This window comes from Colletotrichum fructicola (assembly GCF_000319635.2).
Source record: "Colletotrichum fructicola Nara gc5 chromosome Unknown KSG_Nara_v1_contig02, whole genome shotgun sequence".
Lineage (NCBI taxonomy): Eukaryota > Fungi > Ascomycota > Sordariomycetes > Glomerellales > Glomerellaceae > Colletotrichum > Colletotrichum fructicola.
The window spans coordinates 70,948-85,738 of record NW_027094052.1 but is presented as its reverse complement, the minus strand read 5'-3'; the positions used below and the strand labels follow the sequence as shown (position 1 = coordinate 85,738).

The window sequence follows — 14,791 nt, the reverse complement described above, 5'->3', positions numbered from 1 at the left end:
GTCCCCCCAACTCGGTTGCCCGAAAAACTCTCCGGGGAATGACGGGGTCCAGCTTCGTTAAGATTGCCCTGAAAATTGCCACCGACTGCAACGGACAGGGCAGCCAGTGAGACGGAGCTGGCTCCTAAACTACCTAGGTAACTTACATACCACGGTAAACACAGAGTCTTCATTGTTCGGCATTGATAGCTACTTAGGTGGACAGATGAGGCTGTACAATTCATGTCATCTTAACGAAGCACAGATCGCTCCTGACGGCAGCTTCGGAAAGCAAAAGCCCAACAGGTCCACTGAGAGCCACGTCAGGAATACCTTGATCAAGGAACTCACCTTACACCGTGTTGAATGGAGCATCATCCACCGCCAGATCCCCGGGTCGGCAGTCGGTCGTCACTGGACACCAGACACCAGAGACCGAAGAAGAAACAGCTGGATTAGAACACATAAATCACGTACCATTTGTAACGGATCACTTCAACGGTGCTTCATTCAAACTCGAGGCTCCGATGAGAGCACGGTCACGCGACACACAGACCCGGGAAGAGCGCAAAATATTCCACATTGTTCTGTCGCATGGCAGGCTGTCGGTCTGTTTGGCCGAGAGCCGACACCGAGAGCCGCAGAGGTGCCTGCATGAGCATCTTGATCTGACATGTGCCCGATTGCTTTTCATAGAACCGTTCTGTTCTTCTGAACGGTTTGAGGAGAGATGTGATACAGGCATATTGCGTGTTGAAAAGCATCCATCACTGACTCTGATTTGATCGCAAGCTTGAGATGCTCTGGCCAACAGATGCACCTCACAGACGAGTCAATTCATTCAACACTGACCGACAGCCGACGTGTCTTTGGCATAGTTACAGTCACAAGCTTCATCGCAACCTTGGTTGGCGGGATCTTACTTTTCCGCAGCATTCAGGCGGATCAGCTAGCCATCATTTGTCCATTGCCGGACTTGAGGAGACGCAGATCTTGGGGATGTCGTGATCGGTCTTTGCAGATGTTGAGCAATGCCTACGGCGCACGCGGCGGTAGCGTCGGCGTCTTCCTGCTGTCATGGTATTCCCTGTGACGTTCAAATTGATCTGCACCTGACCTGAGCGGCCATGTTGCAATCGCAATTTGGGTGCAGGGCGGTGAGGACCCGAGGTGAGCTAGAGTACGACCTGTTCACCGAGCAAGCGGTCTGAGGTGAGCGGTGAGGCCGGGGACCTGGTGTGACTGACCGACAGGTACGGGCGCAGCAGCACTGGCTTATCGAAAAAAAATTACACCCCACCACAACCCCGCGATAGAGGAAATTTCCCGTACCTTTCAAAATCAATTCGCCGCCTCTCCTAATCATCGCCCGCGTTGCGACTGCATTTGAAGTGGCCCTGCAAGTTTTCGACTGTCGATAATATTTCCGGACTGCTTGGAGTAACTGGCGAAATATCCATTACCGCCAAAATGTCTATTGAAACGGCGCCCGCTCCAGCGGTCGCAAGCCCCGCGGCGACCCAAGAGCGCAAGCCCATCCACACCCTCGTCCTCGATACCGGTCCGTTGATCAAGAACGACCCTCCCGTGAGCACTCTTCTCGCCCAGGCCGACGAACTGTTCATGCTCCCTTCCATCATCGACGAGATTCGCGACGTCAACACCCGCACCCGCGTCCAGACTACCCTCATGCCCTTCGTCAAGCTGCGCAACCCGCGTCCCGACAGCATCAAGTTCGTTACCAACTTTGCGCGCCGCACTGGAGATCTCGAAGTTCTCAGCAGACCCGATTTGCACCTGCTTGCTCTTACCTACGAGCTCGATGTCGAGAAGAATGGTGGCGACTCTAGACTTCGCAAGGACCCCAATCAGCGCATCCCCAACACCCCAAAGTCAGCCACCAGCGATGCTGCCGAGGGTAAGCCTTACCAAGAGGTGTCCTCGGTCGAAGGCGAGACAGTCGAAGACGAGACTTCTACGGGGGTGAAGGGGAATGCAGACAGCACCGAGACTGAGGCGACCGCAAGCGACGAGGCAACGCAAGCTCCGCCTGCGAATGCGGATGCGACGGACATCACACAAGAGATGGAGAAACTGGAAGTTCAAGAGGACAAGCCCAACGAGGAGCAAGCAGCGGTCGAAGAGAGTACCGCCGAAGCAGTCGTCGCAAAGGAAGACGCATCGGACGACGAGGACGGCTGGATCACGCCGTCCAACGTCAAGAAGCACAAGGAGAAGGACAGCAAGAGGCTCCAACCGACGGAGCCGGCAGTCGACGTCAAGGTGGGCATTCTCACCTCTGACTATGCCATGCAGAACGTCGCCCTAAGAATTGGGCTCAACCTGCTGTCGCCTGCCATGTCGCGCATTACACAGCTCAAGACCTGGGTTCTGCGTTGCCACGGCTGCTTCCAGGTCTGTAAAAAGATGGACAAGCAGTTTTGCCCCAGCTGCGGACAAGCGACGCTCACGCGAACCTCGTGCACCACCGAGGAGGACGGCTCCTTCAAAATCCACCTGAAGCGCAACTTCCAGTGGAACAACAGAGGCAATGTCTTCAGCATTCCCAAGCCGGTCGCTGGAACCTCCAGCGGCAAGCTGGCGAAACATGCCGGCGGCAAGAACAATTGGGGTACCAACCTCATCTTTGCGGAGGACCAGAGGGAGTATGAGAAGGCTGTTGGTGAAAACCGTCGCGCCCGTCGCAGGGACCTCATGGACGAGGATTACCTACCAAGCATCCTGACGGGTGATCGTACGAGCAACAACGGAAAGGTGCGGCTGGGCCCTGGAAGAAACGTGAACGGGCGCAAGAAGAGGTAGACGGCATAGTCTGGCTGTGTGGCGGTCGACGAGATGTTTAAATGTTCTGCATGATACCATGATAGACCTCAAAAAGGATGGACGGATGGGCAAAGGGCACTCTTCATAGGACTGGGAAGACAAAACAAGGTTGAATTCTTAAATGCGTCGCTTCTGCTTGATATCGCAGAGCGGTCTGCCCCAAAACGGACCGTGTAACAGACTCCGGTTTCCCCATGAACACAAGCCTTCCCCCCCAACGCCTTTAGTTTTTATGTGCCAGAGCCATGGATCGGGGAGCACCCGCGAACCGTTATGCTCTTTCCCCACGCTGCGCAGTGCTGACGCTCTCTCCTGCCAGTCGAACAATCCGTCGCCGTCATGTGATGCTGGTCGGAACGGTTGTGTCTCGGCCGGGTATATGATGGTAAGATGCCGTTCGTTTGGTTTTAGGAAATTACTCGGTCTCTGTGGAGGGGTAATTAGTCACTGCAACCAATGGCCACGATGGGAAGAGATCATGTACTCACTCTGCTGGGTGAGAAGAAGGTTGAAGCGACGCTTGAGGGTGACGCGCTGGCGCGACCACTTGTCGTCGGGGGAGAAACGGGCAGGGTGCGCGGACTTGGTGACCTTGCCGTCGGCAACCTTCTTCAAGGTGTACAGACGGTTGCCCGCCTCGTCGAGAGTGTACATCAAATGCATCTTGAAGTCGGCGTTTAAACTGGCGTGAGTGTGGTGGTGGTTGTCGGCGGAAGAAGGTGGTCGGCGCAGGCTTTGGGTGGATGCTATGGAGGCCAAAGAACTTTTTTTCCCCCCTGCGATCTGAAAATTTCAGGCCACGTGACTCTCGGTCAGGATCCAACCGAAAGGACGAATTGGATATTCACCGAAATATGGGGTCACCGCCCGTTCTCCACTTTTGGTATCAGTGTCAACACTCCAGTGCCATCATCTCATCCAGTGTTATTTCTTCATTTTCTTGGAGATATCTGTCTGTCTCACTTGTTTTTGGGATTGAAATCTTTTTAACCACAGTCTCTTAAGTCTTTTGATATTGTTTTTTCGTAACATGTTGCCCGCCTCTGCTTTACTTTACGTGCTGTTAGAAAACATCTCAAATTCTCAATCACCAACGCGACATTCACACAAGGCATCTCCAAAAGCAAGCACCAGGCTCCTCGGTCGTTCTTGGCATTCTATTCCATCTCATCAGGATTCCATTTTAGTCCCGCAAATACACCGTCGATCGCGTCTATCAGTGGTGATGTCCCATTGCCTGCTCTTTGAACGGTTTGATGCTATGCCCATGAGGGAACGAGGGGCCTGAACAGCGTAATTAGCAGGTGCTCATGCTTGTCCTCTCATGAGATGTTTCCACTGACCGAACTTTGGATGGACAATGTAGTTGTCCTGATAAACGTCCACGGCGTTGTCTCGCGAGTAATCCATGACCTGATTGAAATTCACGCATTGGTGAGGCGCCGTCTGATTGACGATGGGCTGGGCATCTTTGTCGGTCCACATGTGAGTGATGATGGATATGTCGCCTCGACATGCTGCCCCCATTCTAAGCACCTCCAAACAGTGCTGGTTGTGCTCTCTGTTGATCGCGATTTCCTTGTCCGTTGCGTTCGGGAAGTAGTACTCGGGTGACAGAGTCTGATAAAGCCGTTTCTGATGCCCTAAATTAGCGACCCTAACACACTCGGAACCGCGAGCAGAACATACGATGCAGTGAAGCTCATGGAAAACGCTCAACATGCCCAGGTATCCGCCATCTGGCAGCTTTACAGCTTCATGTTGTCGGCCCCAGCGGTGCACCCATTCATCTGATACTCTGATGTTGTTGTCTGTATCGTTTGATCAGCATAGACTCAGTGGAATAAGCTAGAGACTCACGGACATTGCAGCAAATCTTTCCAAGCCTGATCAACTTCAGGTCGAGGTTCCCCAGTGTATTTCCCATGTGGAGGTCCTTGAATGGGGAAGACTTGAAGATGAGTCTCATCGCCGATAGCTCTTGGGGGGGCTGTTATCAAGATCAGCGTTTGGTTTCAAAACAATGCCTCCAAGCTATTCAGCATACAATCAATTTGACTGAATACTCCAGCACTCGGTCTGCCCCGGATCATTGAAATGACGAATATCGTTGAGTATGCTATGATAAAGATAGCATGAAGTGTCCATGATCTGAACCTGTGCCACTGTGACGGCTGCTTTGCTCGAGCTTCCGACAGCTCGACCTCAACATTATCGAGACTCGTTGCGGATCGCTCGTCTGAATACACGGGCGTGTAGCCCTTCTCTCGACGGGCCATCTTAAAGGCAACAAAAGAATTTCAGAATAAAATATTACACAAAACGCTGCCGGCATGAGGTAAGAACCAGAAAACCCAAATGTGAACGCGGGTCTCTAGTAAACAAGCCGAATGAAAAACCGAATGAACGAAACAAGAGTAAGGGGGGGGGGACATGGCCTAGTCAGTCACTTGCCACCGTTCTAACCTGAAGGATTCGAGGGGTTGTGAACGACTGCAGCCCCGCTTCCTGCCTGCTATCCATATCACGCCTTGGATGACAATCGCATATCTAGTGGCTTCAACTTTTGATCCTTATTCCCGCAATTGGAAGGTCACTATCGATACGCTCATGATATCTGACGATGGCGTTTTGAACCAGTTGGGCTGGAGCAGTCTGTAAACGCATGACCTCTTTCCGTGTCTGCGTCCTCGAATCCTTCGAGAAAGTAGCTAAACCAGATATGCTAGCTCTCAGGTCATTCGAAAGATCTGAAAATGTCTATTCGTTGAACTAGGTAGCCTACAACATGCTTGCCACACGATTTGCATCTCGATCCCCCTTGTACAAGCTTAGCTGAAATAAGCATTTGCTGCTGCAGGCATCGAGTTCGGAAGACGTACATGAACGAAATGATGTCTACCGAAGTATTATGGAAAATGATGAGCGCGTCTGTCACGCAGTCGCTCCAAAAATATCTTGCTGTCATATTGCTAGATATCTTGAGTTTCCCTGCATTTCATGTAGCCTAGGAAGGCTTTGCAACTAAATAAGACGACAAATCTATAGTGGCCCATCTTGCTCGAAACTTTGCAAAAAGGTCTTGCTCTCACGATCTTTCCAGGTTTCTCTGCGGTATGCGTGAATCCTCCCAGCTGTGGGTCAGCAAGCTAATGTAAATGGGGAAGGTCGCCCCCAATCAGAGCTGTGACTCTTTCTCCCAAAGGACTACTTCGGATGGGGTAAAATCCTTCAACTTCATGATCCTGTATTGACCGCCTTGCGACGTTTGGGAAACGCTTACTCCGTGGCCGACTCTAAGTGGAGCTGATAGCTTGTGCAACCATCTCCTCTAGCAGCAGAGGTAAGAATCGCGATTCGTCAGCTCGCAAAGCCGTTCCATGTCACCTGCCTGATTGATCCATTGGATCAGCAAGCAAGGTATCAGCTCCTATGAGAAAGTTCCTCTCGCCATTATCTCTGGCCCCTAGGCTCCGAACCAGTCGCCCCTAGAGGCTGCCAATGCAAACGCCTTCCATCATAAGAGGCAAGCGGACACTTACTCCAGCTCTTCATGAACCCAGTCCTCTTTGACATCTCATTAGCTCGTGACACTTCGAGCCAAAGTTATTTCTCGAAGTTTCCATCAAGCTTTCCATACATCTCGCTGCTTCAAGATGAAGACCGCATTTCTCCTCGCAGCTCTAGCAGCCTGCGTCGTTTCTCTCCCAACAGCACCTCATGTTGGACTTGGTGGGCTGGAAACTTTTTGAACTCCCTATAGATCTCTATTGACTCTTAACAGCCCAGACCAATGCCGATGAATCTTACCTCCCGATGAAGGCTCGCGCGGAGACCAGTGCCGATGAGTCTTACCTCCCGATGAGAAGAGCCGAGACCAGTGCCGACGAGTCGTATCTGCCAATGAAGCGTGCCGAGAGGAGCGCCGACGAGTCTTATGATCCCATGCGACGAGCTGAGACCAGTGCCGACGAGTCTTACGATCCCATGAGGAGGGCCGAAGCCAGCGCTGACGAGTCGTATTTGCCCATGAAGCGTGCCGAGACTACCGCTGATGAATCTTACCTGCCAATGAAGAGAGCCGAGACCAGTGCGGATGAGTCCTATCTTCCTATGTAAACTAGCTCCTGCTGGTTCGGAAACTAGTACTTTAGTAGTAAAGTTATAGGGAAATAATTTTATTCATGTTCAAGGCCGTTGGTTTCCATGATTGTTAGTCGCTGTTTGCTCGCCCGCCGACGTGGTCCGAAGAGTGTTGAGGTCACAGGAGCACTGCACCGACCCGAGCAGACGAAAGAAAAACAGATATGGACGCATATATGAGTATGACTCTATCTTTAGCGAGTTTAGAGACTATGTTAGTTTACAGAAAAGGATTGCGGCGGCAGGGTTGACTTTCTTGACTTTGACTCGTCACCTCTCCTTCGGCTCCCGAGGCTCAGAGACCGAATAAAGAAGGGACATCAACAACATGGAACATAAATAGGCACAGTCCTTTATTACATGGTTTCGGAGACTGAGCTTAAGTCAAATGTAGCTGTTTGATTGGATAGAAGTATTGCTTCACTGGGGGTTTCCATTGACAAAAGTCCCAACCTAGTTCACTCTTGCACGAAGTTCTGGCATCTGAAAGCAAAGCTTGTGCTTCATCACACCAAATGAATCAAATTATTACAAGCCCCGCAATACTGGGGAAGTGAAAGAATGTAAAGATTGCTAAGACAGCTGGTAATTGGGGTCATGGAATTCGTAATAACCTGACCCAACTTCTGTGGTCGCGCCCCCATTAGGCAACGTGATGTCGGCCCTGGTGTTGGGCGGGACTTGAACATTCAGATGAAAGCCGTTGCGGTGCAAAGCATTGTCCTCCGTGTTGTTCTCAAGCCACCATTGAACTTTGACCTCTCCGTAGGGACTGATGAACTTGGCGTCCGCACTGGTGATGTTTCCGCCTGGGACGGGGGCGACGGCGATTCTCTTCCAGCCAGGCTCAGCAGGAGCGATGCCACCGATAACTTGATGCATCCAATTGGCAACAGAGCCAAAGGCGTAATGGTTGAAACTCGTCATCTCGCCAGGATTGACGCTTCCGTTCGACAACAGACTGTCCCAACGTTCCCAAGTTGTTGTGCCATTCTGAACAACTTGGTAAAGCCACGAGGGAACCCGAGTCTGTAGAAGCATGCGATAGAAGTCCTCCGTAGCTCCGATGTTGCGGAGAGCGAACCCTAAGGGAGGAGTTCCGGCGAAGCCCGTGCCGACGAGGTAGTCATTTTCTGCTACGATGTCACGCAGCGTCTGCGCCGCAGCAGAACGCTGCTCCTCGTCGGTGTAAAGACCAAAGTCTAAAGCCATGGCATACGCAGTCTGAGTCCTATTTGCGAGGGCGCCGTCTTGAATCCAGGCATTATGGAACTCCTCGGTCAGGTTGTTCTGTTGACGGCGATATTCCGTCGCGGCATCGTCCCGACCCAGAGCTGCTGACATGTTGGCCAGAAACTCCGTCATGTGAATGAGATAAGCATCCGCAACGAGAATCTTCGCAGTCGTAGCGTTGCCAGGTGCATCCGAGGGAGCTTTGGGGTCAAGCCAATCCGCAAACTGGAACGAACTGCGATTCCAGAGACCAACCTCGTTGCGACTGATACCCTCATCAATCCAAGCCTGAGCTTGAGAATATTGCTCCTCCAACAGATCAAGGTCGCCGTAGGCCTGGTAAATATTGAAGGGATTAGCGACGGCAACATCACCCCACACAGCAGCAGGCGTGGCGGGAGACTCCGGCGGGATGGTTGGCACAGTGAAGGGAACGACCATGGAGTCGTTTCGTTGCATTTCTGACCAAATATCCTTGTGCCAGCCCTTGAAAAAGCCGGCGGCGTTGTACAGGTAGTTGGCAGTGGGAGCAAATGCGTGTGCGTCTCCAGTCCACCCAAGACGTTCATCGCGTTGCGGGCAGTCGGTTGGGATAGAGAGGAAGTTGCCCTTCATAGACCATCGGACATTGTGATGAAACTTGTTGAGAAGTTGATTCGAGCAATCGAACCAACCAGTTTCTTCCATATCACTGTGAACCACGACCGCCGTGATTGACTCGGGCGTTAATGGGGTCTCTGCCGGCCAACCATCGATCTGAGCGTAGCGAAAACCGTGGAATGTGAAACGAGGTTCCCATGTTTGGTTACCGTTGCCATGTAGGATGATGGAATCCTCTGCCGTGGCGTACCGAAGGGGTCTTAGGGCTAGTTCACCGTCTTCCAGAACTTCGGCATGGTGGAGAGTGAGGTTTGTCCCGCTGGGCCCAGAAACAGTAAGCCTGAGCCAGCCGACAAGGTTCTGTCCGAAGTCGATGATGGTCTTTCCCGAGGGCGATTGAAAAATTGCTTCAGGCTTCTTCTCTTCAACCCGCCTGACGGGTGGTCCATCAGGTGGAACCAGATCGCCTTTGGGCGCATCTAGCTCCTTCGTAGCAAGCCAGCCGCTGGCTTCGAAAGCCGCAGAAGACCAGCCCTCCAGGTCCGCCTCTAGTCTGGAGTCGTACTTCTCGCCGTCGTAGATCTCAGATGTGAGAATCGGACCGGTGCTCGCTTGCCACGAGGTGTCGGTGGGAATTTCAACGGTGCTGCCGTCATCGAGAGTGGCAACGAGGAGAGAAATCAAACCAATGGTGTCACCATAGTTGTTACGAAAGCCGCCTCCATAACTCAAGCGACCCGAAAACCAGCCCTCACCAACGACAACGCCAATGGCGTTATCCCCGCTGTTGACAAGTTCAGTAACATCGTACGTATCGTACACGTGCCGATAGTTGTATGATTGCCAGCCCGGGGCAAGCATAAGATCTCCGACCCTGTTTCCGTTGATCTCGGCTTCATATAAGCCCAACGCAGTGATGTAAAGGCGAGCGCTTGATACGTTTGCCGTCACAGGGAAAGTCTTTCTGAAGTAGATGGGCCGCTTTGGAGCGTCGATTTCGGTGTCTCTATCGGCGGCGATGGGAACAGCGCCCAGCCAGTCACTGCTGTTGAGGAGCCCAGTTTCAACAGTGACCCAGTCGGACCACGGTGTCGAGGGCTGACCCGATTGACCATGGGCTCGGGCCCTCACAGTAGCTTGTTCAGCCGTGCTTAGAGGCGATTCGGGCCATGGGACGAGCAGAGAGTCGGAGGAGTTGACGCTGTGAATGCTTGGTGCGCCACTGGTACCCCTGATGACCTCGAGGTCGTAAGAAGTCTGCTGCCAGTCGACAGCATTGCCTCCGAACCTCCACGAGATGCGAGGCTCTGACTCGGCTATGCCAAGAGCCAGGCGGTGGTGCTCGAAAGATAGCTGTGATATCGAGACAGCCATTGTATTGAAGGGAGCTGCGAGGCAAAGAGGAGTTGCGCCTGGGAATCTACTAGACCTCACATGGCTTTCCCAAATGGCAGATTATTATATATCTTACAGTAACAAGGGTAACTCGGGCCTTCTTCACCCGTGAATTTGTTGCTGCCTCTGCCTGAGGTCGATGTTGGCAAGCCCGGAGAAGACTCGCGGCAGTCATCTTCGGTGGGCTTTGTGCCGCAGACGAGCTCAAGCTGGCTCGATGAGCTCATTCCAACCTCCATCTCGTCCTGCAATGCCCGAAATCTCTGGGGATCGGGCCGTTTAGCTTGCGGGGTCCCCAGACCAACAAGGTGGGATCTCCAACCCCACGGGGCGATATGCTTAGAAGGATGATGATCTCCGGCGCGGCAGCATTTTTGGTCGGAAATCCCGAGCCCAGGGTATCAGTGCCGGTGGGACGACGTCTGCGTGATCCATTGAGATTTTGTATCGAGGCGAGACTATTTGAACATCGCGTTTGCTTGCTTCTCCTCCCAGAGACCATTTCGTAACTTCTACATGTTCACGGCTTCAACACATAGCTTCATCGGAAGTAGAATGTTTAAAACCAGTGAAGGGGAGCGCTCCCGGGAAGCTAGAGCGAGGAAGTCAATGGGATGAACTGCCAAAACAAACAGGGAGCGCGGAGAAGTCTTGAGTACCTGGCAACCCCGCAAACTCGGTTGCCGGTAGTTGGGGAGAGCCCGACGCCAGGGCTTCATGACCCAGCTTCTCCGCATTTGAGTGTGCGGGGGGGATGCAACCAGCTGACAGACGGTGTGAAAATACCGCTTCAACGATACGGCAATGTCCCTGGATGAGTCGTATCCACAGGAAATACGCGTTTAATCTTACCGTGTATGGACATTGGCCATCCTGCCAAGGAAGCACATCACCAGAGCCTGCAGCACAGGCTTGGCCCGGAGCCGACACTCCCCGTGACCGACAAGTGATTTCTCACCCGCCATTTGGAGTTTCTTGACTAGACACCTTCGGATTTCCCGAAACTGCAGGAATAAAAGTGAGTTATTCGACCGATGGTCCTCCCAGAAAAGATGGAAAAGCGAGCACCCTGGTCAGCCTCCCGTGATCAAGGGGCACCAGCTGATGTCTCCGTACTCGGCCGAAATGTATGGATTCCGCTGGGGTTTCAGAAACACACACACCCGACCATGGCAAAGAGCTTTAATGAATCTGTTTAACTGCTACGGCGGACTTTTCCTGCCTAGCACGAGCCACCCACCACGGCGTGTCGACAGGCTTTGACGACAGGCTGGTTTGGATGAAGAAGAAACAAACAATCTGCGATGACTAAGCTACATGCAAGCATTTCCATGGTTTTGGGCGGAAATCCGCGGACGCGTGCGCGGGCGCCGTCGGCCCACATGTTTGTCTTCAAAAAGCCCCATTATTGTGTGCCTCGGGATAGGTATTTGGGCCAGACGGTCTGTGATCGTCGTTCCTCTCGAGTTTTGTCTTCGACACGGGCATCTTTGTTGCCCTAAGCTTCTCCCATCGTCAACCAAACACCCAGAAATAGACCGCCCAACAGAAGAGATGGGCATCCCAGCCAACAAGAAAACGGTCCTTATTACCGGGTATGCCACCGCAGCCCGCCACCAATGACATGCCTGATTCGCTAGAATGGTCGCCGAAAGAGGGCTCTAGTGCTGACAAGCTTTTTGCTGTAGCTGCACCCCGGGAGGAATTGGCCACGCCCTGGCCAGGGAGTTCCACGCCAAAGGTGGGCAGTCTGGTGTCACACCAACACCCCAGTACCCTCAATCAATAGGCGGCCTGAATGCTCACACGCAGCTTCGTTTTCAGGACTTCATGTCATCGCTACCGCCCGGCGCCCGGAAGTCCTCCAGGACCTCGGGGACAAAGGCATGACAACGATTGCTCTCGATGTCACCAAGGCCGAGAGCATTGCCGAGTGCAAGCAGAAGGTGACGGAGTTGACAGGCGGACGCCTCGATTTCCTCGTCAACAACGCGTGAGGCTATCCCACCCCAGAAGTGCAATTTCCCCAAGCCGAATGACAGATGCGCGCGAACAAATTCGCCAAGCCTTGCTACATATCTGACGAATTCTTGCATAGGGGCCTCACCCACACCGTCCCAGCTACAGACATCAATATGGACGAGGTGCGCCAGACATTTGAGACGAACGTGTTCGGTGTCATGGCTATGGTCCAGGCTTTCGTACCCCTCATGATCCCATCACGAGGTCTCATCATCATGATCAGCTCCCTGTCATCAGTTTCGCCGTATGTCTTTGGCTCAGTCTATACTGCAACAAAAGGGGCGTTGAATTCATACAGCCGCACACTCCGCCAGGAGTTGCGCCCTTTCGGTGTTCGAGTGATGGTATCCATGACCGGCACTGTCAAGAGCGATATCGCTAAGCTTAACCGCGAGCTCCCGCCCAACTCTTTATATACTCGCGTCAAAGACCTGTACGCAAAGCGTCTGAAATTCTCCCAGAACAATGCTACTGTCAGCACAGAGGACTTTGCGAGTCAGCTGGTGGCGGAAGCGTTGAAGGGAGAAGGCTGGCTCGGAGGCTGGCTTGGCGGTGCCAGGAACTGGTTCTGGGCTGGTGGCATGGCAGGATCAGTTTGGTTGGCAAGATTGCTATTTGGTGAATGGCTCTTGGATGAACTTGCGTACAAGAAGTTTGAACTGCCAAAGCTGGAGGCCATTGTGCGCAAGGAAGGGGTCAAGAGAGTTGAGTGATACTAACGCGTATATTCTTACATGGGAGATATAGTTCGATGTGCAATCTATTGATTATAAATAAGTTGAACAGCCCACGCATTCTATTCAGTATGAAGCATTTTCCTCCGTATTAAGGTGACGTTAAGATTCTTCCTCGTCCCTGGTTCTAGACTTTCCGGTACTTTCTTCTCGGTCCCTCAGGCCAAGGAACATTCCGAGCATCAATAAGTCGTAGCAAGCCTTCATAATTCCCGCTCCCGTAAGAACAACTATCCAAAGATTCTTGCCAGACAAGACGCCGGCGGCGCCGATTCCTCCAGCTTGTGCTAGAGTCTTGACGATGTTGACCACGCCTAGAACGGCAGTTCTTTCGTTGGGGAGGACTGCAGCGGCCAAGAATGCCTGTCGAGGGGCTTGATCCATGCTCTGCGTGCAAGCTCTTAGGGACAGGAATGCCATGGCAATCCAAGTACCAGAAGGGCCGGGCCCGGGGATGGGGATCATGGACAGAAACACAGCCGATGGCAAGTGCGTAAAGACCATCGTCTTGAGGGGCCCGAGTCGTCGCGCGAGGGGGAGGGCGACAAGGTTGGAGATAGTGGCGAGAAGGTTCGTCACTAAGAAGAGTGTGCCCAATGATCCTGGCTGCAGCGAGTGAACCGTCGTGAAAAAGTAGGTGAGCCATGAGGGCGATGCCATTCCGGAGGCGAACGAGTCAAGACAGAAGAGAATGAGTAGCCGGAAGAGGATCGTTTGTGAGAGCGGAGAGATATGTGGAAACAGAGACCGCAAACGTTGGATAATTGAAGTTGAGGGCGAGCTGAATCTGCTCTCGTCTTCCCCGTTGCCTGAGTTGTCGGGCAGAAGTGGTCGAGTCTCGTCGTTGGCAGGTTTTGAGCTAGTTGAACCGACCTCGACGGCGGAGCTGAGCCCCAAAATGAGCATCAACTTAATGAGGCCCAGAGCCGCATAGATCAAGAAAACAACTCGGTATGCCTCGTTCGTTGTCCACGAGTCATTGTCTTCGAGCATCTGAACGACCCAGCCGCAAGTGAGGGTTCCCAAAGCAGCACCTGCAGTTCCGAAGAGGGTATACCACGCGAAGATGTCGCTGCGGTGCTCCCTCTGAGTGAGCTGGGCCAGAACGGACTCCTCGACAGCACGAAATGGTCCAATTTCGTTCCCACTGGGACTAATAACGCCAACAATGCTGGCGACAACGAGGACCCAATAGTTGCCAAAGTACGCGAACACGAAGCCACTCATAACCATCAATGCGGCCCCTGCAGCCAAGATCTTGCGCCTGCCGACTTGGTCGGTAATGGTTGTGAGAAAGAAGCTGATGACAACATCTCCAAGAAGAGTCAATGTCATGAACAGACCGATTCTCTCATCCGAGAAACCAAGACTGGAAAGAAAATGGACAAGGATGAGAAACGAGGCGCCGTAGGCAAAGAGTCGCACGAAGCGCTGTAAGCAGAGCACCTTGGTGTCGCGGCATGATTGAGCAATGGCGGTAAAACCACTCTCAGCAGCAAGCTTTGACAGCCAAGACGACGTTTCAGACGACATGACGGCTTTGAGTTTCGTCTAGCTGAATTGTAATGAATGCTGTCTCTGTAATGCCGAACCTTCGCGCAGCATACCGGCACTTATAAGTCGATGGAGGCTCAAAATTGAAGTCCAGGGTCGGAATGTTGGCTCGGAGATATGATAGCGAAGGTCGGAGGACTCGGAGGTCAGCGCAAGGAACAAACGAAACGCACTCGCCCACTCTTTGCCTGTACGGGCGGTCACGTGGATAAGGCCACTTGGATGGCGTTTTGTTTTGCCAATGGCATGACTCCATTGTCCAAATGTCGTCAGCTTGGATGTCGCCG

The 14,791-nt window shown here is 52.7% G+C and overlaps 6 protein-coding genes across 6 annotated transcripts; 3 read left to right on the top strand and 3 right to left on the bottom strand.

Annotated features, from left to right (window-relative positions):
• Positions 1–1,449: 1,449 nt before the first annotated feature.
• On the top strand, positions 1,450–2,802 carry nob1 (20S-pre-rRNA D-site endonuclease nob1; the record flags this gene model as incomplete). The annotated part of the gene is made up of 1 exon (XM_032031542.1): positions 1,450–2,802. One exon carries the CDS (start codon positions 1,450–1,452, stop codon positions 2,800–2,802), a length of 1,353 nt encoding a protein of 450 aa, XP_031889041.1.
• Positions 2,803–4,039: 1,237 nt separating this feature from the next.
• cctO-5 (Cyclochlorotine biosynthesis protein O) lies at positions 4,040–5,102 on the bottom strand (the record flags this gene model as incomplete). Its single annotated transcript, XM_032031540.1, has 5 exons — positions 4,040–4,107; positions 4,167–4,458; positions 4,513–4,634; positions 4,688–4,813; positions 4,871–5,102. The coding sequence occupies 5 exons, from the start codon at positions 5,100–5,102 to the stop codon at positions 4,040–4,042; spliced, it is 840 nt and encodes a 279-aa protein (XP_031889043.1).
• Positions 5,103–6,479: 1,377 nt separating this feature from the next.
• On the top strand, positions 6,480–6,942 carry CGGC5_v002680 (uncharacterized protein; the record flags this gene model as incomplete). Its single annotated transcript, XM_032031539.1, has 2 exons — positions 6,480–6,555; positions 6,608–6,942. The coding sequence occupies 2 exons, from the start codon at positions 6,480–6,482 to the stop codon at positions 6,940–6,942; spliced, it is 411 nt and encodes a 136-aa protein (XP_031889044.1).
• Positions 6,943–7,539: 597 nt separating this feature from the next.
• CGGC5_v002679 (uncharacterized protein) lies at positions 7,540–10,173 on the bottom strand (the record flags this gene model as incomplete). Its single annotated transcript, XM_032031538.1, has 1 exon — positions 7,540–10,173. The coding sequence occupies one exon, from the start codon at positions 10,171–10,173 to the stop codon at positions 7,540–7,542; it is 2,634 nt and encodes an 877-aa protein (XP_031888655.1).
• Positions 10,174–11,748: 1,575 nt separating this feature from the next.
• On the top strand, positions 11,749–12,929 carry ayr1-0 (NADPH-dependent 1-acyldihydroxyacetone phosphate reductase; the record flags this gene model as incomplete). Its single annotated transcript, XM_032031537.1, has 4 exons — positions 11,749–11,789; positions 11,883–11,935; positions 12,019–12,187; positions 12,293–12,929. 4 exons carry the CDS (start codon positions 11,749–11,751, stop codon positions 12,927–12,929), a joined length of 900 nt encoding a protein of 299 aa, XP_031889039.1.
• Positions 12,930–13,052: 123 nt separating this feature from the next.
• Positions 13,053–14,483, bottom strand: CGGC5_v002677 (uncharacterized protein; the record flags this gene model as incomplete). Its single annotated transcript, XM_032031536.1, has 1 exon — positions 13,053–14,483. One exon carries the CDS (start codon positions 14,481–14,483, stop codon positions 13,053–13,055), a length of 1,431 nt encoding a protein of 476 aa, XP_031888964.1.
• Between the last annotated feature and the right edge of the window lie 308 nt (positions 14,484–14,791).